The sequence below is a fragment of the Meles meles genome, chromosome 4 (genome assembly GCF_922984935.1).
Source record: "Meles meles chromosome 4, mMelMel3.1 paternal haplotype, whole genome shotgun sequence".
NCBI lineage: Eukaryota > Metazoa > Chordata > Mammalia > Carnivora > Mustelidae > Meles > Meles meles.
This window is the reverse complement of record NC_060069.1, coordinates 23,193,801-23,218,201: the sequence shown is the minus strand read 5'-3', so window position 1 is coordinate 23,218,201 and position 24,401 is coordinate 23,193,801. Positions and strand designations below refer to the sequence as shown.

Below are 24,401 nucleotides of genomic sequence, written 5' to 3'. Positions count from 1 at the left end.
AGAACGTATCAATGAAACCAGAAAGCTGGTTTTTTGAAAGAATCAATAAGATCGATAAACCATTGGCCACACTAATCCAAAAGAAAAGAGAGAAAGCCCAAATTAATAAAATTATGAATGAAAAGGGAGAGATCACAACTAACACCAAGGAAATAGAAACAATCATCAGAAATTATTACCAACAGTTATATGCCAATAAGCTAAGCAACCTAGATGAAATGGATGCATTCCTGGAAAGCTACAAACTCCCAAAATTGAACCAGGAAGAAATTGACAACCTGAATAGACTGATATCTAGTAATGAGATTGAAGCAGTGATCAAAAACCTCCCAAAAAGCAAGAGCCCAGGACCTGACGGATTCCCTGGGGAATTCTACCAAACTTTCAAAGAAGAAATAACCCCAACTCTCCTGAAGCTTTTCCAAAAAATTGAAGCAGAAGGAAAACTTCCAGACTCTTTTTATGAAGCCAGCATTACCCTGATCCCCAAACCAGGCAAAGGCCCTACCAAAAAGGAGAATTTCAGACCAATATCACTGATGAATATGGATGCAAAGATTCTCAACAAGATCCTAGCAAACAGGATCCAGCAGCACATTCAAAAGATTATCCACCATGACCAGGTGGGATTCATCCCTGGGTTGCAAGGTTGGTTCAACATTCGCAAATCAATCAGTGTGATAGAACACATCAATAAGAGAAGAGAGAAGAACCACATGGTCCTCTCAATTGATGCAGAAAAAGCATTTGACAAAATCCAGCATCCGTTCCTGATGAAAACGCTTCAAAGTATAGGGATAGAGGGAACATTCCTGAACTTCATAAAATCTATCTATGAAAGACCCACAGCAAATATCATCTTCAATGGGAAAAAGCTTGCAGCCTTCCCGTTGAGATCAGGAACACAACAAGGATGCCCACTCTCACCACTCTTGTTCAACATAGTATTAGAAGTTCTAGCAACGGCAATCAGACAACAAAGAGAAATAAAAGGTATCCAAATTGGCAAGGAAGAAGTCAAACTTTCTCTCTTCGCAAATGACATGATTCTTTATATGGAAAACCCCAAAGACTCCACCCCCAAACTACTAGAACTCATACAGCAATTCAGTAACGTGGCAGGATACAAAGTCAATGTACAGAAATCAGTGGCTTTCTTATACACCAACAATGAAAATACAGAAGGAGAAATTAGAGAATCGATTCCATTTACTATAGCACCAAGAACCATAAGATACCTGGGCATAAACCTAACCAAAGAAGTAAAGGACCTGTACTCGAGGAACTACAGAACATTCATGAAAGAAACTGAAGAAGACACAAAAAGATGGAAGACTGTTCCATGCTCTTGGATTGGAAGAATAAACATTGTTAAAATGTCTATACTGCCTAGAGCAATCTATACTTTGAATGCCATTCCGATCAAAATTCCACCAGTATTTTTCAAAGAGCTGGAGCAAATAATCCTAAAATTTGTATGGAGCCAGAAGAGACCCCGAATTGCTAAGGAAATGTTGAAAACAAAAACAAAACTGGCGGCATCACGTTACCCGATTTCAAGCTTTACTACAAAGCTGTGATCACTAAGACAGCGTGGTACTGGCATAAAAACAGACACATAGACCAGTGGAACAGAGTGGAGAGCCCAGATATGGACCCTCAACTCTATGGTCAAATAATCTTCGACAAAATAGGAAAAAATATTCAATGGAAAAAAGACAGTCTCTTCAATAAATGGTGCTGGGAAAACTGGACAGCGATATGTAGCAGAATGAAACTCGACCATTCTCTTATACCGTACACAAAGATAAACTCGAAATGGATAAAAGACCTCAACGTGAGACAGGAATCTATCAGAATCCTAGAGGAGAACATAGGCAATAACCTCTTCGATATCAGCCACAGCAACTTCTTTCAAGAGATGTCTCCAAAGGCCAAGGAAACAAAAGCAAAAATGAACTTTTGGGACTTCATCAAGATCAAAAGCTTCTGCACAGCAAAGGAAACAGTCAACAAAACAAAGAGGCAACCCACGGAATGGGAGAAGATATTTGCAAATGACAGTACAGACAAAAGGTTGATATCCAGGATCTATAAAGAACTTCTCAAACTCAACACACACAAAATAGATAATCATATCAAAAAATGGGCAGAAGATATGAACAGACACTTCTCCAACGAAGACATACAAATGGCTATCAGACACATGAAAAAATGTTCATCATCACTAGCCATCAGGGAGATTCAAATTAAAACAACATTGAGATACCACCTAACACCAGTTAGAATTGCCAAAATTAGCAAGACAGGAAACAATGTGTGTTGGAGAGGATGTGGAGAAAGGGGAATTCTCTTCCACTGTTGGTGGGAATGCAAGTTAGTGCAGCCACTTTGGAGAACAGTGTGGAGATTCCTGAAGAAATTAATAGAGCTTCCCTATGACCCTGCAATTGCACTGCTGGGTATTTGCCCCAAAGATACAGATGTAGTGAAAAGAAGGGCCATTTGTACCCCAATGTTTATTGCAGCAATGGCTACGGTCGCCAAACTGTGGAAAGAACCAAGATGCCCTTCAACGGATGAATGGATAAGGAAGATGTGGTCCATATACACAATGGAGTATTATGCCTCCATCAGAAAGGACGAATACCCAACTTTTGTAGCAACATGGACGGGACTGGAAGAGATTATGCTGAGCGAAATAAGTCAAGCAGAGAGAGTCAAGTATCATATGGTCTCACTTATTTGTGGAGCATAACAAATAACATGGAGGACATGGGGAGATGGAGAGGAGAGGGAGTTGAGGGAAACTGGAAGGGGAGATGAACCATGAGAGACTATGGACTCTGAAAAACAACCAGAGGGTTATGAAGGGGTGGTGGGGGGTGGGTGGGTGGGGTGGGAGTTTGAGGAACCAGGTGGTGGGTAATAGGGAGGGCACGTACTGCATGGAGCACTGGGTGTGATGCCAAAACAATGAACACTGTTATGCTGTAAATAAACAAATAAAAATAAATATTTTAAAAAAAAAGAACAAAAACAAGCATACAGATTTATTTAATGTATGGTTGTTGTTTTTTTTAAGATTTTATTTATTTGACAGAGATCACAAGCAGGCAGAGAGGCAGGTGGCGGGAGAAGGAGGGGGGAGAGCTGAGCAGAGAGCCTGATGTGGGACTTGATCCCAGGACCCCGGGATCACAACCCGAGCTGAAGGCAGTGGCCCAACCCACTGAACCACTCAGGCGCCCCTATTTAATTTAAGTTTTATGTGACATGGCAGCCTTCATTAAGGACATGAATATCCAAAGAAGCAGTTAAACCTGAGTTTTTAAGCTAGGTTTGAAGAGTAGAAGGTTATGGGAAAATGTGACAGGACATGAAAGGGTAGGAGTTAAGTGTAGTAAACTGTGGAAATGGCAAGGCTTACTCCCTCAGATTCTTCTCAAGATTTCCTCTACCTTCAGAGATAAGAAACCTCCTTTCCTTCCATTGCAAGGATGATATCTTACATGAGGCTCTTACAACCTGCTCCAGGAAAAGTCAGAAAATTCTTCCTGCACCTGCCACTTCATAAATTCTTTCAGCTTGAAATATTCAATATACCAAGATGCCATCTTTGGGGTAGCATGTCCTGAACCCCATCTTAGCAAGTTGCATAAAATTTTTATACCCTATCCTCATATCTCATATAAAAATAAATCCATATTCCCATAATAGCTAACATTTGTGAATGTTTTCTATGTTGTAAGCACTATGTTATGTGCTTTACACAACTTGTTAGAAGAATCTTTACACAAACTGTCAGAGTCAGAGTCTTTGCAATACTTCCATTCTTCCCACTTAACGAGAAATTGAGAGCTTACAGAGTTAAGGATTGCTACCTCAACAGTCTACCTCTAGATGTTCTTCTTCTTACTCACTCCACTGCATTATTATCTACGAAGAAGCCTATGCTAAGTAAGAAATAAAAAAATCTCAGAAATGCAGATGTGACCACATACAAATATTTAACCTTCATATTTCCAGGAAACGAATAATAGAAAAATAAGCAATATGCTGGGAAAAGCATATTCTGAAATGGCAAAAATTTATATTTTCATTACTAGCATATAAAGTATTCATATAAATTTGCAAGATAATATTAAGAACTCAGACACAGGCAATTTATTACAAGTCACAGAAATGCAAATTAAAACAACAAAGTATGATGTACACTGGTGCCAACGTTTTTATGTGAGAACACCTGTCACTGACTGTGGCATTTGCATGCACTGCTGGTGAGAGTGAACAACTTGATGTTTTCCTATCACTGTCCCAGGGATCCTTCTACTGGGAGCTGTCAGAAGGAAACCAAACATGTGGTGGGAAAGGAAGCAATATTCAAGGAGATTTTCATCAATGTGTGACCAATAGGAATTAAAGAAAGATTAAATGAATCACAACATATTTTGTTTAATGAAAGGGCAGTCTTACAAAGCATGTCACAAAAGCTCTAAAATCCTAAAAGAAAAAAAAATTTTATTATGTAAGTACAGCAAAAGAATTATAAAAAAGGAAAACTGAGAAAATGTTTGCAGCATATTAGGTATTAACAATCGATAATTAAAGAGAACACCTAAATTCAATTTTTAAAAAATGAGAGAGAGAGAGAAGCCAGTCTATGCAAGAAACAGGCAAGGATATAAATAGTCAGTTTTCAGAAGAAATACAATGTCCAATAAATGTATTAAAAAGTGCTCCAACAGGGCACCTGGGTAAAAAAAATAAATAAAAAGTAAAAAAAAAAATAGATAACAGCAAATGAAAACAATGTTATTGTTATTTTATATCTCCTTTTAAATATTGGCAAATACATAAAGATATCTAAAGCTGGCAAGAGAGTAGGAAAAGCACTAGTAGGAGTACTCAGACATAACTGTTTTGAAGAGAATTTGACAATGCTTGACTGTAATTTTTAACTTTCATTTTGAAATAATTTTAGATTCACAGAAAGTTATATATATAGCTCAAAAGAGTTCCCCATTGGTCTTCACCCAGCCTCCCCCAATGCTAACATTACACAAAATCATAGTACAATTATCAAAACAAGAAATTAACATTGCTGCAAAACCATTAACTGCATAAAGACCTAATTCAAATTTCATGAGTTTTTCCACTGATGTCCTTTTTCTGTTTCAGGACCCAAAGTAGGATCTCACATTACATTTGGTTATGCCTCCATAGTTTCTCTTGATATGTAACAATTTTTCAGTCTTTCTTTATATATAAACAAATTTTAAATACTCACATCCTTTACCCCAGCCATTTCACTTATAGGAATTATTCTGTGAATTTGTGCAAAAATGTACAAGGATGCTTATTTCCAGATTTTGAAATAGTAAAATGTTAGAGATGGGGCAACAAGGAGGGAAAAAATGACTTGAACTTTCCATTTTACACATTTTGTAACCTTTGGTATTTTCTCCCTAGGATGTATTACATAAATTTATAATGAAAATAAAATAAAACAATTTATAAAGAAAAAAGACTGGTAATGGCTAGAGTTGGCATGTTAAGGCAGTCTAGACATTCCCTTACACTAGTAATGGGACTGTAATTGGTACTATAATGTTGGGGGATTTTTTGGATGGGAGATGTTTAGCAATTTGGCAAAATTGAAAATGTACCTACTCCTTGACTCAGCAAGTTCTCTTCTAGCAATTTTTAGTGTAGAAATATTTGCAGAAACATTTAAAGAGATTTGTGTACAATGATGTTGCTGCATTTTTATTTATAATTTTGCTAATCCAGAATCAACCTAAATGTCCAGGAGAATGTTCAATAAATGAAGAAGCTTCTATAAAAAGATATGCTATGCAAATGGGATAGATCTGGTATATCTGGTAGATCTCTGACTTTCTCATTCTTCTCAGATGTCCACAATATATTATTGAATGAAAAAAGTAAGGTTTAATTCATTACATTTGTGTTAATAAAGTATATATATTCTATACATATAAATATTAGATATTGTTTTTCACATTTATTTGCACATATACTACATACATGCATAAAGTATATAAAACTATTAACAGTGGCTTTTCTTTCAGAAGTGAAATTATATTTGGGAAAGAATTATATCTGCTCTTTTTTCTCACAATGCTATTTCACTAATTTAAAAAACCCTAACTCTTAAAAGTATTAAGAACTATAAGGCAACATGAAAAAGATTTGTGATCTAATACATAAATGAAAACATTAACAGCACATTGCTCAATGATTAAAACTATGCAAATAAACATGCATATAGAAACAACTGTAAACAAATGCAAAAATTAATTTAAAATTTTTAATTGTGCAGATGGATTTTAGATGATTTAAAAAAGTTCTGTCATCCAAATATAATGTTATTACATTACTTTGAAAAAATTAAATCATGATTTTTTTTTTATTTTTATTTTTATTTTTTTAATTTTTTATTTATTTGACAGAGAAATCACAACTAGGCAGAGAGGCAGGCAGAGAGGTAGGCAGAGAGAGAGGAGGAAGCAGGCTCCCTACAGAGCAGAGAGCCCGACATGGGGCTCGATCCCAGGACCCTGAGATCATGACCTGAGCCGAAGGCAGCGGCTTAATCCACTGAGCCACCCAGGCGCCCCTTAAATCATGATTAAAATGTGGGAGTTAGGGGTGCCTGGGTGGCTCAGTGGGTTAAAGCCTCTGCCTTCGGCTCGGGTCGTGATCCCAGGGTCCTGGGATCAAGTTCTGCATCGGGCTCTCTGCTCAGCAGGGATCCTGCTTCCCCCTCTCTCTCTGCCTGCCTCTCTGCCTACTTGTGATCTCTGTCTGTCAAATAAATAAATAAAATCTTAAAAAAAACATGTGGGAGTCAATTTTAAAAAGAAACTTTGACATAATCTAACCTAATAGAACTATGATGCTATTGTAAATCTGAAAATTTTAAATATTCTTAAATCCTTCCTATTTCTAAGAAATTAGAAAAGTACTAGCCATTTATTAAACAAGCACCTACTAAAATACAGTAAACCCTAACCTATTATAATTGTTTTTCATATTACCTTTATAACACTCACACAAGGTAATTATTACTTGGTTTCTAAAACAAAGAAGGTCACACATCTAAGTAGCAGAACTAGATATAGAAGTAGATCTGGTTCATTCATAAGTTTCTATTCTGTCCACCACAATATGCAGTTTCCTGAATACTTGGTTTTATATTTAAACGTCTTTCAGAATCTGTAACAGGCAACAGCATCAGCTACTCCACCCATTTCCTGATACACTACTATTTTTTTTTTAAAGATTTTATTTATTTGACAGAGAGAGAGAGAGATCACAAGTAGGCAGAGAGGCAGAGAGAGAGGAGGAAGCAGGCTCCCCGTGGAGCAGAGAGCCTGATGTGGGGCTCAATCCCAGGACCCTGAGATCATGACCTGAGCCGAAGGCAGCGGCTTAATCCACTGAGCCACCCAGGCGCCCCTACACTACTATTTTTATTCTTTCATTTCATTCTTTCTAGGGCCAACTGACCTGGGTTATTTACTCTGGTCTGCACAAGTCTTTTGACATTCTGAAATTATTACTGAGCTGTAATAAATATTTCATGGAATATTAGAGCAGAAAGGGACTTAGAGACAATCTAGATCTTCCCCATTTTTTTTTCTCAAGTGGGACTCAGAGATTAGTGAGGCTTACTCTAATTCTCTTTCATTCAGACTGCTCCATTGGGCAGAGTGGTGGTCAGGTGAAAAGGTGTGTGCACCTACTACTCCTCACCTCGATCTTAACGGGTAGCCACATACAGCTGAACAGCTCAAAGGGGTCTACGGGAATGGCAGTGGCCTTTAGATATAGCTCTCCTACTTGACCCAAGAAGCACTATTCCCAGTTGGCACTTAGCAATGGTTTTCAAGGTGGCAACATTCTTACATCTTGGTTCAAAGAGGCAGCAGCAACCACCAGTGCAGCCCAGCACAGGCCAACACAGAACTCGGACAACTTATTCCTCAAGGTCCTTCCACAATTCAAGGGAGGCAGGTGACGCTGTGGTTAGTTTTGATCTTTCAAGCCCATTTGGGGAATTTATCCTACAAAAATAATGGTGTCAGTATTTAAAGATATATGTACAAGGAGGTTTATGAGAGCACTACATGTAGCAGTATTAAACCACACCCGTGAGTTGAAAACTCCCACTCACTCATCACTATAGGGCTGACTGACCAACCGTGATAGATCTGCTACTGTTGGCTCTGAAGAAGATTAAAAACAGATCTGTATCTGTTAGCCTATGTGTTAAATCTACAGAATAACATATAGTCAGATCTCATTGTTATAAACAAGACAATCACAAAATACTTTTACAAGTATGTAGACACATTTGTTTACATAAATACAAATAAAATAGACTGTTAGGATTTGCAACCCAGGATAAGGAGTGATACAGCCAATTAACTTGCTTTTTTTAAATCATTCACCTCTGTATTAAATTTTTGACAGTGGTGAACAGCCCTATGACTATTTTCTTCATTCACGAACAAGAGACAACACTGACTCTCTCTCTCTCTCTCTTTTTTTTTTCAAAGATTTTCTTTATTTATTTGACAAGAGAGAGAGATCACAAGCAGGCAGAGAGGCAGGCAGAGAGAGAGGGGAAGCAGACTCCCTGCTGAGCAGAGAGCTCAATGGGGGCTCGATCCCTGGACCTGAGATCATGACCTGAGCCCCAACACTGACTCTCTTACATAATACTTGTTGAATCAAATGAAGTAACACTTGTATACACCTGGCCTTAGAAGGCACTTAATACATATTATTATTATTACCTTTTGGTTTCACACCAAGAGCTTCTTCTTGAAAACTCAACATATTGAGTTTTATATTAAACAGTTCTATCTTTAAAAAATACTACCTTCAGGGGCACCTGGGTGGCTCAGTGGGTTAAAGCCTCTGCCTTCGGCTCAGGTCATGATCCCAGGGTCCTGGGATTGAGCCCCGCATCGGGCTCTATGCTCAGCAGGTAGCCTGCTTCCTCCTCTCTCTCTGCCTGCCTCTCTGCCTACTTGTGATCTCTGTCTGTCAAGTAAATAAATAAAATCTTAAAAAAATATATTATCTTCAGGGGAGTCTGGGGGGCTCAGTGAGTTAAGCATCTGACTCTTGGTTTCAGCTCAGGTCATAACCTCAGGGTCGTGAGACTGAGCCCCACTTCGGGTTCCGAGCTCAGCATGGAGTCTGCTCAGGATTCTCTCTCTCCCTCTCTTTCTGTCCCTCTGCCTGCTTGCACACATACTTTCTGTCTCTCAGATAAATAAAATCTTTAAATAAGTAATTAAGTAAAGTCTTAAAAACACAGTATCTTCAATAGCCATATATCCAAAATATGTAGAAAAATAAAAACTACTAATTAGGTGAAATTAACACTCAAACTCTAGTAGGACTAGCTTGCTAATACTTGAATAAGAATTAAGGAAAACTAATTAAGGAAAACTTAAATAAAAGTACCTAAGGAGCACTGTGTGGCTATGATGATTTCCTTGATTTCTCTAACTATAAATTTTCTCCTTTGTAAGGTGATGATGATATTGTCTTCTATGCCTTCTTCCCAAGGGTCTGAAGTGAAAGACAATATTTGCGGAAATGTTTTATAATCTGAAAGTATTATATTGATGAAGAATTGTGTTTTGGGTTTTTTTTTTTTAAGATTTTATTTATTTATTTATTTATTTATTTATTTGAGATTGAGAGAGAGAGAGCAGAAGCTGGGAGGAGAGGGTTCAGAAGCAAGCTCTATGACCTGAACTGAAGGCAGGCACTTAACTAACGGAGCCACCCATGTGCCTGGAAGAATTGCTTTAAAGCTAGAATTGTGCATGTTCAGAAGGATGAAGTTTCCGATTATTTAAGAGTCAAACATACAAAGTGATTTGGATACTTAAAAGGACACTAAAAAGTGATTTGGTATTTCGAAGATAGTAAAGGGATTTAAAACCCGAAGAAATGTTAAAAGAAGCTGTGGTGTTATGGACTATCAGAACTGGAATTCTACCCTGGCTCGGCCTCTCCTGTTAGTCACTTAATACCCCTGGGAGCAGTTTCTTTGTAAGAAGAATTATGCTAATACCTATTTCCCACTGGTATTGTGAGGGTCAAATGAGGCAATCTACGAGCTTCTCAGCTCTATCAGACCTAACCAATCCCTTTTATAAGAAATATTTGAAACATACCAATCTATTCTTAAATGAAAGTCACAGACCACTAACTGTAACCCCAGTATCTAAACTGGTCCAGTTAGAAGCTGCAGTCCCCTCCTTCCCTTTGGCACTGGGTGTAGACATATTACTAAGTTTTGCCAATGCGATGTCAGAGAAATGACATACACAGCTTCAAGTTCATGTTTCTTGTTCACTAATTGTACTCCTTTTCCACCTTACCTCTTTTCATGGGCCAGAATATGGATGTAATAGTGCACTCAACTTTTGACCATATAGATTAGGACCACACCCTGGGGGCTCACATAACAATAAAACAGAAAAAACCTGGAAGTCTAAATGATCTTGTGGGCAAAGCCTCCTTCCACCCTGGATCATTGGCCCACCTTTGGTCAGGTATAGAATAAAGAGATAGATAAACTCCTATCTTATATGACTCCCTGTAATTCGGAGACTCCTTGTTACAGCAATTGTAGCCTATAACATAATTAATATATCTGACTACATGAATAATTTCAAAATACTATAACTATACTATAAAAGAGAAATAAAATATATTTATCATAAAATAAAAATGCATTTCTATATGTATATGCTTGAGAACAACTACATTTGAAGACATAATCAGTAAGATAAACGCCAGTCATCCCTATCATGAATAAGTAAGTTTGGATAAAGTCAGTCTATACAGGATCTATAGAAAAATGTACCAAGAGGAAGTAGTGGTGGACATAAGAACAGAAACTACTTTTTTTGTTTTTACTTATAACTTTATTGTAGACATACTTCATTCCTTCTTTTATTAAAAAAGATTTTATTTATTTGAGAGAGAGAGAGCAAGACAGAGCATGAGTGGGGGAGAGGGGCAGAAAGAGAGGAAAAATCAGACTTCCTGTTAAGCAAGGAGCCCAATGCAGTGATCCACCCCACAACCTAGGGATCATGACCTGAGCTGAAAGCAGACACTTAACTGACTGAGCCGCCCAGGGACCCCACACTTCATTCATTCTTACATAATTCTTTTAAATTTAAATATCTGAGTTCTCTTCTAGACTGTACGAAAGTATACGCATTTCATTTTTTAAAATTTATTTATATTTTAGGTATTTAACATACAGTACAATATTGGTTTCAGAAGTAGAATTCAGTGATTCCTCACTTACATATAACCCCCCGTGCTCATCATAACAAGTGCCCTCCTAACACCCTTCACCCGTCTAGCCCACCCTTCACCCACCTCCCTCCATAAACCTTTAGCTTGTTCTCTATCATTTTTTAAAATTTATTTATTTGACAGACAGAGATCATAAGTAGGCAGAGAAGCAGGCAGAGAGAGAGAGGAGGAAGCAGGCTCCCCGCCAAGCAGAGAGCCCAATGCAGAACTCGGTCCCAGGACCCTGGGATCATGACCTGAGCCAAAGGCAGAGGCCTTAACCCACTGAGCCACCCAGGCGCCCCTGTTCTCTATCATTAAGAGTCTTCTACTGCTTGATTCCTTCTCTCCTTTTTTTCTTTTCCCCTTCCCATTTGTTTGTCTGTTTTCTTTCTTAAATTCCACATATGAGTGAGATCATATGGTATTTGTCTCTGATTTACTTATCTCACTTAGTATAATATACTCTAGCTCCATCCATGTCATTGTGAATGGCAAGATTTCATTATTTTTGATGCCTGAGTAATATTCCTGTGTGTGTGTGTGTGTGTGTGTGTGTGTGTGTGCATGCCAAAACTTCTTTATTCATTCATCAGCTAATGGACATTTGGGCTCCTCCATAGTTTGGCTATTGTTGATAATGCTGCCATAAACATTAGGGTGCATGTAGTTTTGTATCCTTTGGGTAAATACCTAGTAGTGCAATTGCTGGATGGTGGGGTAGTTCTATTTTTAACATTTTGAGGAACCTCCATACTATTCTCCAAAGTGGCTCTACCAACTTGTATTCCCAACAACAGAAGAAATAACAGGTGTTGGCAAGGGCGTGAAACTACTTTTAAGCTAAGTAGGAACAGATAAGACATTTTATATCATGAAAGAAAAGAAACAAATCTTAAAGAGAGATAATATTCTAAAATAAATTATAGATTGCCCATGCATAGAAAATGGGAAGTATTATATTCTCCCAAATGAGTTTGGGAAAATAATTCCCTATAGGGGAAATAATTCTCTGTGTGCTATGACATGAGATGACCTAGTAACAAAGTATCACAGAAATCCCACAACGCATCAGGACCACATTCAGTCTCTAGTACTTGAAAATAACTTGGCCATAACTTTTAATACGTGAGGAAGAATGTCTCTTTTTTAAGATTTCATTTATTTATTTAGAGAGACAGAGAGAGAGAGAGAGTGAAAGCAAGAAGGGCAGACGGAGAGAGAGAATCTCAAGCAGACTCTGTGTTGAGTGTGGAAGCTGATGAGGGGGCTCTACCTCACCACCCTGAGATCATGACCTGAGCCGAAATCAAGAGTTGGACATTCAATTGACTGAGCCATCCAGGTGCCCCGAGGAAGACTGTCTTGATAATAAATTAGAAAAAGAAGCAATTAATATCTATATTATACTTATGTAATGAAGAATTTTAAGGTAGGCTTTGGGGACATATCAGAATAAGATTGGAAAACAATAGAATGTAATTTTCTAAAAGTAAATTCCGTATGCAATATCTGTAGCAGATTTCTTAGTATTAATTCTAAAGTGTTAACATATAAAGGGTAGCAATACTATGAAATATTTTTGAATGTTTATTTTTTGAAATTCAAAGAGAACAATACATTTCATTTATCTGTCAATTCAGTAATACTTGATTTTAGGGCTGTTAAAAGGCATCTCAAACTTCCTGTTTCCGATTTTTAAATGTTTTCCATGGTATCTCAGTAACTGCACTTCTACTCTTTATGGCTAAATACATAGCTAAATATGTTACAATATGTTGAGTAGAAAATACATAAATTCTTCAATAATTTCAAGAACAATGTGTTTATTCCATTTTGGCTTCCTGCTCTATAATAAGCCTTCTAAATTCCTTGGTTTTTTGTCTAACATGTTATATTTCAGTATTACTTTGTATTAAATTACTACACAATTATGGTTGACCCTTGAACAACACAGGTTTGAACTTCACAGGTCTCCTTACACACAGATTTTTTACAATACAGTATTGTATACGCATATTCTCTTCCTTATGATTTTAACATTTCCTTTCCTTTAGTTTACTTTATTGTAAGAATACAGTATATAATACATATAACATACAAAACATGTGTTAGTTGATTGTTTATGTTTTTATTATGCTTTCAGTTGGCATGTTATTAGTAGTTAAATTTAAGGGAGCCAAATGTTATACATGGGTTTTTGACTGCAACGGTCAGTGCTCCAACCCTGTGTTGTTCAAGGGTCAACTGTATATTTGTAGTCTGTTGAGTCTAGCAGCACATTCAAAAGTCAGGGGTTGCTGGGGGGAGGTGGGGTTGGGAGAGGGGGAGAGGGTTATGGACATTGGGGAGGGTATGTGCTATCATGAGTGCTGTGAAGTGTGTAAACCTGGTGATTCACAGACCTGTACCCCTGGGGATAAAAATACATTATATATTTATTTTAAAAAAAATTGGAAGGGGAGGCGAACCATAAGAAGACTATGGACTTTGAAAAACAACCTGAGGGTTTTGAAGGGTCAGGGGTGGGAGGTTGGGGGAACAGGTGGTGGGTAATAGGGAGGGCACGTTTTGCATGGAGCACTGGGTGTTGTGCAAAAACAATGAATACTGTTACACTGAAAAAATAAATAAATTAAAAAAAATATTGAATAAAAAAAAAAAAGTCATGCCAAATGCTGAAGAGTTTTCGTTATATAGTTTTGTTCCATGCATTGCAAGATAGCTAGTTTCCTTAGCTTCGCCCAACAAAAAGCCCTCTATTCCTCCAAACTACTGTAGCCCAAGACACTTGTACAAATTCCCAACACACTCTAAGACACATAGGGCAGTGTCTCTCAAACAATATTTAAAGGACCAGTTTTTCCCCTAGTATGCCCCAGATCTATACTTCTATGCAATTAAAAATAAGTTACTAGGAAAAAAATGAAACAGAAAATAAATACAAAATATAAGTTCTATTTTATCATTATATTCAACAGACAAAAGTGACTCTGTCAAATTGCTATACAACTTTCTAAATGGTTCCTGTCATATTTTGCTGTCTCATTGCAGACCAATAATAAATAATAAATAGTTCACAGGCTACTTCACACTTTAAATAGCACTGTCCTAGAGACAGTAGTACCATGTTCATTGAGAATCACTGGCAAAAATAAAGCAATATATAGAAATGTTAGTCATTATTACCTGTATCATTTTTTATTCTAAATATCTTTTTGTAGAGACTAAAATAAACAATTCCACCCACATTAACAATCCTGCACTCTCTCACATGTTCCTGTCTAAATGGTCAGACATAGACACAAATACTATTTCCTCTCTTTCAAAAAGGCAACCTTGTCTTCTATGATATGGAATTCCTCTCTGCAAAGGTGCAACATTATTAAGCCAGTGAAAAATAGAGATTACTTTTACAAGTCAAAAAGCAAAAGTGTAAAACAAAATCAGATTTTAAAAGGACTCATGATAAAAATAAATAATACAAAAATGAAAGGACTCACGATATATACATACTCAGAATACAAAAATGATGCTTACCTCATTGCCTGTTTATCTATAGGTTTGTGACCAACATTTTTTTCTCTTCTGTTGGGTTACACTCAACCTTCTGGGTCTGCCCTGCACCAACCCCACCATTCAGAACAGGAAAAGCTAGAGGGATAGGCTTTCCTTTCAATCACAATTGGGTCTGCCCTGCACCAACCCCACCATTCAGAACAGGAAAAGCTAGAGGGATAGGCTTTCCTTTCAATCACAATTCTTTTTCTTATGACATCAATATATGATTTGTCTAAAAGAATTTAATTTAACCATTGGGCCTTTCTCTTTTTAAGTAGTGTCCTATTAAGAATACTGTCACTTGAGGAGAATGTTCTTCCTATTCCAATCATAGTTTTGAAAATAAGTTGTTAACCATCTCCCTGCATACAATGTACAGAATGATGTGTTAAATTTTTAAAATTCTTTTAAAGTGCTATTGACTTTACAAACTTTATTTAAAAGATGTTAGGTTTAGATTGATATAAATGGCTGATATTATTCTCAACTTCAAGGTAAAGTTCATATTAAACTGTGGATTTTAATTATTTAAATTTTCCATGAGATCGCACACATTTCAATAATATGGTACACAAAAAATATTTTAGTATATGAGAGTATGTACATGAAATACAATGTAAATAAAAGCAGTCACTAACTTGTTAACTTTAAATTTTCATCGTTCTAATTTCTGAAAATTTTGTAACAGTGAAATAAGTAATCATAAATATTAAATTTCTAGTGTCAACCTAAAAAAGGAAACACATACTCAACCAACATCTAGAAGAAAAAAACTCATTATATGTCATTTTGCTTTTAAATATTAATTCAATTTTCTTTTAAAAATAACTTTAATCAAATGGAATTTGAAGTCTGCATATTTTATATAATGAAACATGATCTTACCCTTTTCTTGGCTACCACAGCAACTTTGCCATCTGCTTTGGATTTATCTGTAAGATAATAAAATATGGCTGTTTCAAAAAAAAATGCCTACACTCCTGTTTGAGTAAGTGCAACATTATACAATCAGAAACTTCTACCTTCTCATACTGTAATATGTGTTTTTAATGGTTCTTTTGATCAAAATGCTAACAAACTCAACTTTCCAGAGTTAAGTAGAACAAAATAATCCAAAAGTAATAGCATTAGGGATTCATATACTTATTTGACACACCTCCTCCCTTAAGTCTAATTGGCTGGACGTTCTCGAGTTAGCATCTAGTGTATGCTATTTTAGGTTCTGGTCAGCTTATGTACTCTGAAGTATATAAGATCTGGAATGAAATCCCAGTGACCTCTACTTGACCATCTCCTCCATGCCAGACATGGGATAGAGACTTTACATAGACAGTATCTTATTTAAACTTCATTGATAATCTTGCAAAGTATGTTGTCCATCCCCATTTCACAGAAGAGAAAGTTGAGGCTAAGTACGATGCCTGAGGCCATGCAGTGGGGCCAGATCCATCTGTTGGCAAGTCTCTAATCTTTATGTCTGCTGCCTCCATGTGGGACCCATAAGCAACACAACAAAAAAGAGGACTAGAACCAAATGGAATATAGAAAATTATTTTAAGATATTATTTTGATATCTGCAAAATAGTGTGTGAATTAATAAAAATTATTGGCAATAATTAATAATTGGATTTTTATAGGTTCAATGTAGAATTCCAACTAAATTAATTGTACATAAATATTTACTCATACATTTGTTTTGTTAACCTTAATATTACGGTAATGAAAAACAATTAGAGCTATGGACATTAGTATTACAGTTTTAGGGTCACATTTAATGTTAAAGAAAAACACATAGAAATTAAATTTATCAATATAGGACTGTAATTCACAATGAACATGTAAAACTAATAAAAAGAATAAATATCCATGAATGTAAGAGTAAATAAATGTTTCCTATCTAAAAGCAAATATTGCAGTAAGAAACAAACTACTGGCACAAAACAGAGAAATTCAGAGAAGCAGGTTATTACATTTATACATATAAGTAGCTGGCCACATGTAAACTGCCCTCTTTCCTATGTTCAGCTGCATGCATGCAATAATCCCTTCTGGAATACCCTTTTTCTCCCCACTTATGAATGCACAAGACCATCCACCATCATGGAGGATTCCTCAGCATGAGAGAAATAATCACCTCTGTTGCAAAACCACAGTCATTCCAGGACACAGGACTTCCTTCCCTGTATTATGGTTACTTCTGTACATGTCTAAGCACTCTAAGACTAGAATGTGCCTTAAAGGCAGGGACCACGTTTTATAGGCAGTAGGTGCTCAATATTTTTTTATAATTAACAAATGCACACGTATTTTATTCAAAATCTTATATGGATCTGAAATATACATTTTCCCTGAACAAATGAATATTATTTATTAGTTAAAATACATATGTTTACATGGTATAAGTTACTATACCAGACAGTGTAAGATATAAAACACTGTATATGTTCTCAGACCTTTAGTTTCTTTATTGATAAACCAGAAGTAATAATTATTATCTTACTGGTATATTGTGAGATTCAAATAATAGAATTTATATAAATTCCTAAAACAATGCCTGGTATATAATAGATTATCAACAATGTTTTCTTTTAGCTAATAAAGACATTCTGGGGTCCGCATGTGCACACGTGTGTGTGTGTGTGTGTGTGTGTGTGTATGTGAGAGACAGAGAAAGAGGGATCTAACTTTTGGAATACTAGCGAAAATAGTTTAGTGATGATACATTTTACCACTGTATCATCTTAAGTGATTCTATCATTCTCCCATTTAAATAATTTGTTTTAGGGGTGCCTGGGTGGCTCAGTGGGTTAAGTCTCTGCCTCTGGCCCGGGTCATAATCTCAGGGTCCTGGGATTGGCCCCACATCAGGCTCTCTGCTCAGCAGAGAGTCTGCTTCCACTTCTCTCTCTCTGCCTGCCTCTCTGCCTACTTGTGATCTCTGTCCATCAAATAAATAAATAAATAAAATCTTTAAAAAAATAATAATTTGTTTTAGTCTTTTTAGCATAGTTGGAAATAAATTAATGAGTAATGATAAAAGAGCAAAGATTATTGAAATTCCATAATTTATTTCAAATTTATAAAAGGGTCCTGATGATAATTTTAAGAGAATAAACTGTTGTATCTAAAAATTTTTTCTCCTTTTTCTTTTGAAGATCACTAATAACAAAAGTCAAGATGAAATATCAACTTGTACATGTAGTTAAAACTGCACAAAAAGGAAACTCAAAAACTAAAATTGGGTCCAATGGACCCTGATCATATACTGAGAGTTAACAAAAAAAAATTATCAATTTCCCATGTCTCTCCTCAACATATATGTCATTCTTACGTAAAATTTCCAGCAGGGAGACAATTGCAAACAGAAATACCCAAACTGGGACTCCTGGGTGGCTTAGTTGGTTAAGCGACTGCCTTCGGCTCAGGTCATGATTGTGGAGTCCCGGGATCAAGTCCCATATTGGGCTCCCTGCTCAGCAGGGAGTCTACTTCTCCCTCTGACCCTCCCACTTCTCATGCTCATTCTCTCTCTCACACTATCTCTTTCAAATAAATAAATAAAATCTTTAAAAAAAAAAAAAAACCCAAACTGCTGTTCCAGGAACTTTTTGTTTTGTTTTTTTTTTTTTTTTTTTTTTTTTTTAATTTTTATTTTTATTTTTTTTTTATTTATTTTTTTTCAGCGTAACAGTATTCATTCTTTTTGCACAACACCCAGTGCTCCATGCAAAACGTGCCCTCCCCATCACCCACCACCTGTTCCCCCAACCTCCCACCCCTGACCCTTCAAAACCCTCAGGTTGTTTTTCAGAGTCCATAGTCTCTTATGGTTCGCCTCCCCTCCCCAATGTCCATAGCCCCCTCCCCCTCTCCCAATCCCACCTCCCCCCAGCATTGTTTTTGTTTTTAAAATCTTTAAAAAAAAACAAAACCCAAACTGCTGTTCCAGGAACTTTTTGTTTTTGTTTTTAAAGATTTTAAAAATTTATTTGTCAGAGAGAGATAGAACACAAGTAGGGGAGCGCCAGGCAGAGAGAGAGAGAAGGAGAAGCAGGCTTCCCACTGAGCAAGGAACCCTATGTGGGACTCGATTCCAGGACGCTTGGGATCATGACCTGAGCCGAAGGCAGATGCTTAACAGACTGAGTCGCCCAGGCATCTCAAAGCCTTCTTTTTCTTTTTTTTTTTTTTTTTAAGATTTTTTTTTAGGAACTTTTTATGTTGAAAGGTTATACAACCATCTCCCAGTGCAACACAGAAGTGTTTTGGGAAGTATCAACAACCACTCTGATTTTCAAAGGGATTTGCCAAAGGGAGAAAGTCTGATGTAATGCTGAGAAACATTACAATCATTAGCATTTTTTCTATTAATAACAGTAAGTCCATGTTCAACTTCAGCAACATTAAACACTTTCTAAGAGCCAAATTTTCCCTAGTGAGAAAGGTTTAATTTCCTCCCTTCAGAAATCTCTGCATGTAGGGACCCTCACACAGAGTGAAAAGCAGTTAACAGGAAATGTAGATCTGGATAATTAAAAGGGCCTTTACTCCATTTTTGGGCTATAGCCACATCATAGTTTTAAAGTGCAAAAAAGGAGCTGCAGGTAAAAAGTGAAAATGTTCCAAGTCAGTAGAGGTGGTTATGCCTCATGACTCAAAACAGATGTTAAAATTTTTTTTAATTTACAAGCATATTAGAGAGGAGTACAAATATTAACACAAATCAATGGTTTCTTTTTAAAAAATAAATTTTTAAAGCTTGTCCATTCATGGCCTCAGAAAATGTGTCAGTCTACGTTTCTTTATTTTATTTTATTTTTTTTTTTTTTGAAGAAAAAAAAATAAATTGTCAACTTTATTTTTGCCAGATGGTCTATTAGAATTCAGGGGCATGTGACAATAGGTTTACCCTTCCTGGTCAGAGTATTGGATAAATACATCTTTTTTTTTTTTTTTCCCTTTTTATTAATTTTTTCAGCGTAACAGTATTCATTCTTTTTGTACAACACCCAGTGCTCCATGCAAAACGTGCCCTCCCCATCACCCACCACCTGTTCCCCCAACCTCCCACCCCTGACCCTTCAAAACCCTCAGGTTGTTTTTCAGAGTCCATAGTCTCTTGGGGAGCGGGCTATGGACATTGGGGAGGGGAGTCTACGTTTCTTTAAAGATGACACCTGAAAGAAAGCATTTTCTTAAAAAGGTAGAGGACAGTCCAGTTGCCTATCTGGCATGTAAAGAGCTTGGAAGTCACCCTCCATCCTCACAACAAGTAAAAAGCTGAACAAATTGAAAATCAATAACTCTTCTTAGATTCCCTTAGAGAAGTGAGGTCACAGAGCAAACCGCTGCCCCCAAATTTGGAGACAGGTGACTACAAAGAATCACAACTTAATGGAGCAGAAACCTCCACAGGAACTAGTGCTGGGGTAAGAACACATGAACTGTAATTGAGGCATTGCTGGAGCCTCAATGTGAACAAGCTGAGAGATAGAAATTCTAGGGGGACCCAGTCATGCAGGAGGGAAGCACAGTTTTGTGAGTTTACCTACAGGAGTTCTATCAGGTTCTCATAGTGAAGACTGGAGAAAAATACCTTTGTGCTTCCTCAGTGGGGGAAAAAAGGAACCTTTTTGAAAAATGCTAGGGCATTCAGTTCTTAGCAGTTTGCCCTCAAGAGAAACTATTTTACCAGAGCCTAATCTACTGTGGTTTTTTTCAGAGCCTAACTAGTGGGAAGGAAACAAATCTAGCCTGCTGTAGTTTTCCATGTGGGGCAAGGGGAATATCCAACTCTAGCTCCCCTTTAACTGTCGTGTGCCACGTAAGGGGATAGAAAAGGTGAGAAGCACTTGTGCAGTTCAAAGTCCAGGACTGAGACCTAATCGGAGAACTATAGACTGCCTGCCCCAGCCCCACATGCCTCACCACTACACTTGTAAAGGCCTATGTATCAGAGTTTCTTTCACCCGGTACATCATGTTTGCCTCTCTGCAATAAATAAATAAATAAATAAATAAATATTTAAAAAAAAATATATATATACACAAAACAAGGCATACTACAAGGCAAAAAGCAATTTGAAGTGCCAGAGCAAGCATCAAGCATCAAGAACAGACCCATATATGTCCTAGATGTTGGAAAGATCAGACTGAGTATATTAAACATAGTCATTTTAAATTCAAAGTCTCCAATGTTAAAGTAGGGAACATTCAAGAACAAATGGGTACTGTAAGCAGAGAGATGGAAATTCTTTTTTTTTTTTTTTTAAAGATTTTATTTATTTATTTATTTGAGAGAGAGAGAGCATGAGCATCACTGGGGGGCAGGGGCAGAGAGAGAGGGAGAAGCAGACTCTCTGCTGAGGAGCCTGATGCAGGGTTGGAACCTGAGCCAAGGGCAGAAGCTTAACCTACCGTGCCACTTAGGCACCCCAGGGAGATAGAAATTCTAAGAAATAATAATTAAAAAAGAAATGCTGGAGATGAAAAATGCTATAACAAAAATGAAGAATACCTTTCACAGTTTCATTGGTTGGACATAGCTGAGGAAACAATCTGTGTGTTTGATGATATATAAAATAGAAACTTCTAAAACTGGAAGCACAGAGAAAAAAGACTGGGAAAAAAAGAATAGGATATTCAAGATCTATGGGAAAACCCCAGAAATATAATATATGTGTAACTGGAATACAAGAAGGAAAAGAAATAGAAAGGAACAGGAGAAATACCTGAAGCAATAATGACAGAGAAGTTCCCCCAAATGAATGTCAGACACCAAATCAAGATCCAGGAAGCTCAGAGAACAATAAGCAGAATAAAAGCTAAAGATAGAAAACCAAAGCTAAAGAAAAATTCTTGAAAGAAGCCTGGTGGTACGCGCTGCTTTATCAATAAAGGAGCAAGAATTTCATTCAGGTCCTCTCAGAAACCATGCAAACAAGAGGAGGGTGGAGTTTTGGAGTGGAGTGGAGTGGAGTGATTAGTGTTAGGAGGAAAAAACACCAAATTAGAACTCTGGTCACTGTGCAATTATCCTTCAAAATAAAGGCAAATACACTTGAGAGAACTTGAGAAATTGATTTGTTACCAGTAGACTTACCTTGCAAGAAATGTTAAAAGAGAGAAGGAAAATGATATAGAAACTTGGGTCGACAAAAAGGAAGAGCATCAGAGAATGACTAAGTGAAAGTAAAATATAAACTTTAATTTTTCTTATTCTTTAACTAACTGAAAACTATTTGTTCAAAATAATAATGGCAACAGTGTGTTGAATTTAGGAAAACCATTTTTCCTAAAATTTTTCTCCCTAAAGAAGTTAAAAAGAAAGCACAATTGATATGATAAAAGAGGAAATAAAATCATATAAAATACTCAATTAAAACCAAAAAGGTGGAGGAAAAAAACCTATAAAAAGATGAGGTGCCTTGGTGGCTCAGTAAGTTAAGTGTCTGACTCTTGATTTTGGCTCAGGTCATGATCTCTGGATTGTGATATCAGGCTCCATGCTCATGGAGCCTGCTTAAGATTCTCTCTTTCCCTCTCCCTCCTCCTCTATACCGCTGTGTCTCTCTCTCCCTCTCTAAACAAACACACAAACAAAAACACAAAAGGCAAAAGAAGAGTAAATGAAAAAGGAACAAAGAAAAAGGAAAACAAATAGAAAACAGTAACACAAATGGTAGCTATTAATCCAACTCTATCAATAACCACTTTAAATTTCAATGGTCTAATATACTAGTTAAGAAACAAAGACTATCAGAGTGGAGTAATTATATGCTATCTACAAAAAAACTCAATTTAAGTATAAAGACACAGAGGTTAAAAGTAAAAAGATACAGAAGGATATACCATGTTAACACTAATCAAAAGAAAGCTATTTTTTTTCCATTTTATTTATTTTTTCAAAAAGAAAGCTATTTTAATAAGAGTACCTATATTAATTTCAGACAGAGCAGGCTTCAAAGCAAGCAAAGTTATCAGGGATAAAGAGGAGCATTACCTAATAACAAAGTCATCATTACTCCAGGAAGACATAATGATTATTAATATGAATGTGTGTAACAACACAGTGTCAAGGCATGTAACACAAAAATTGATAGAACTCAAGGAGAAATAGATGAACTCACTATTATAATTGGAGACTTCAGCAGAAATGAACAGGTCCAGCAAGCAGAAAATCAGTAATGACATTCAGTAGTTCCCCTTTATTTGTGGGGGGATAGATTTCAAGATCCCCAGTGGATGCCTGAAACCATAGATAGTAATAAACCCGTATATGTACTGTTTTTCCTATATATACATAGTTATGATAAAGTTTAATTTATAAATTAGGCAGAGTAAGAGATTAACAACAATAACTAATGAAAAGAACAATTATAACAATTACTGTAACAAAAGTTATGTGAATGGGTCCCTAACTCTCTCAAAATATCTTATTGTACTATACTTATCCTTCTTGTTAAGATGTGAGACAAAATGCCTACATGATGAGATGAAATGAGGCAAATGACCCAGGCATTGTCACGTAGGGTTAGACTACTATTGACCTTCTAATGATGCATCAAAGGAGGATCATCTGCTTCCAGACCACGGCTGACCACGAATAACTGAAACCATGGAAAGCAAAAGTGCAGATAAGAGGAAACCACTGTAGTTGAACTCAACACCATCAATCAATGAATGGCAATCAACTGAATATAATCTACATCTATAGACTACTTAATCCAGCAACAGCAGAATATACATTCTTCTCATGCTCACTTAGAACATTCACCAAGACAGACTATGTTCTGGGCCATAAAGTTATTAATTCATTAAAAAAAATAGATAACATACAATAGTCTGCTCTCAGACCACAGCAGAATTAAACTAGAATGGAAAAATTGAAAGATAACTAGAAAATCCCAAATACTTGGAGATTAAACAATGCATTCCTAAATAACATATAGATCAAAGAAGAAATCTTTTTTTTTTTTAAGATTTATTTATTTATTTATTTGACAGACAGAGATCACAAGTAGACAGAGAGGCAGGGAGAGAGGGAGAGAGGAGGAAGCAGGCTCGCCGCCAAACAGAGAGCCCGATGTGAGGCTGGATCCCAGGACCCTGAGATCATGACCTGAGCCAAAGGCAGAGGCTTTAAACCACTGAGCTACTCAGGCGCCCCTCAAAGAAGAAATCTTAAGAGAAATTTAAAAGTATTTTAAACTAAATGAAAATGAAAATAGAGTCTATCAAAATTTGCAAGACGCAGTGAAAGCAGTATTTAGAGGGGAATTTATAGCATTAAAATGCAAATATTATGAAAGAACAAAGACCTAAAAATCAATAAGCTGAACTTCCACCTTAGGAAACTAGAAAAAGAAAAGCAAGTTAAATATGAAGTAAACAAAAGAAATTAAAACTAGAGCAGAAATCAATAGAAGAAAAAATAGGAAATTAATGCAGGAAATAAAACCAAAAACTGTTTCTTTA

General features: G+C 36.5%; 1 protein-coding gene across 3 annotated transcripts in view; it reads right to left on the bottom strand.

Moving 5' to 3' along the window:
- ZCWPW2 (zinc finger CW-type and PWWP domain containing 2) overlaps nt 1–24,401 on the bottom strand; it is a 136,958-nt gene that overhangs the window by 25,697 nt on the left and 86,860 nt on the right. For all 3 annotated transcript variants that reach the window (XM_046003579.1, XM_046003578.1, XM_046003577.1), the window contains one exon: nt 15,811–15,857. In XM_046003579.1, coding sequence (XP_045859535.1) covers nt 15,811–15,857 — 47 coding nt within the window. The remainder of the gene's footprint in view (nt 1–15,810; nt 15,858–24,401) is intronic.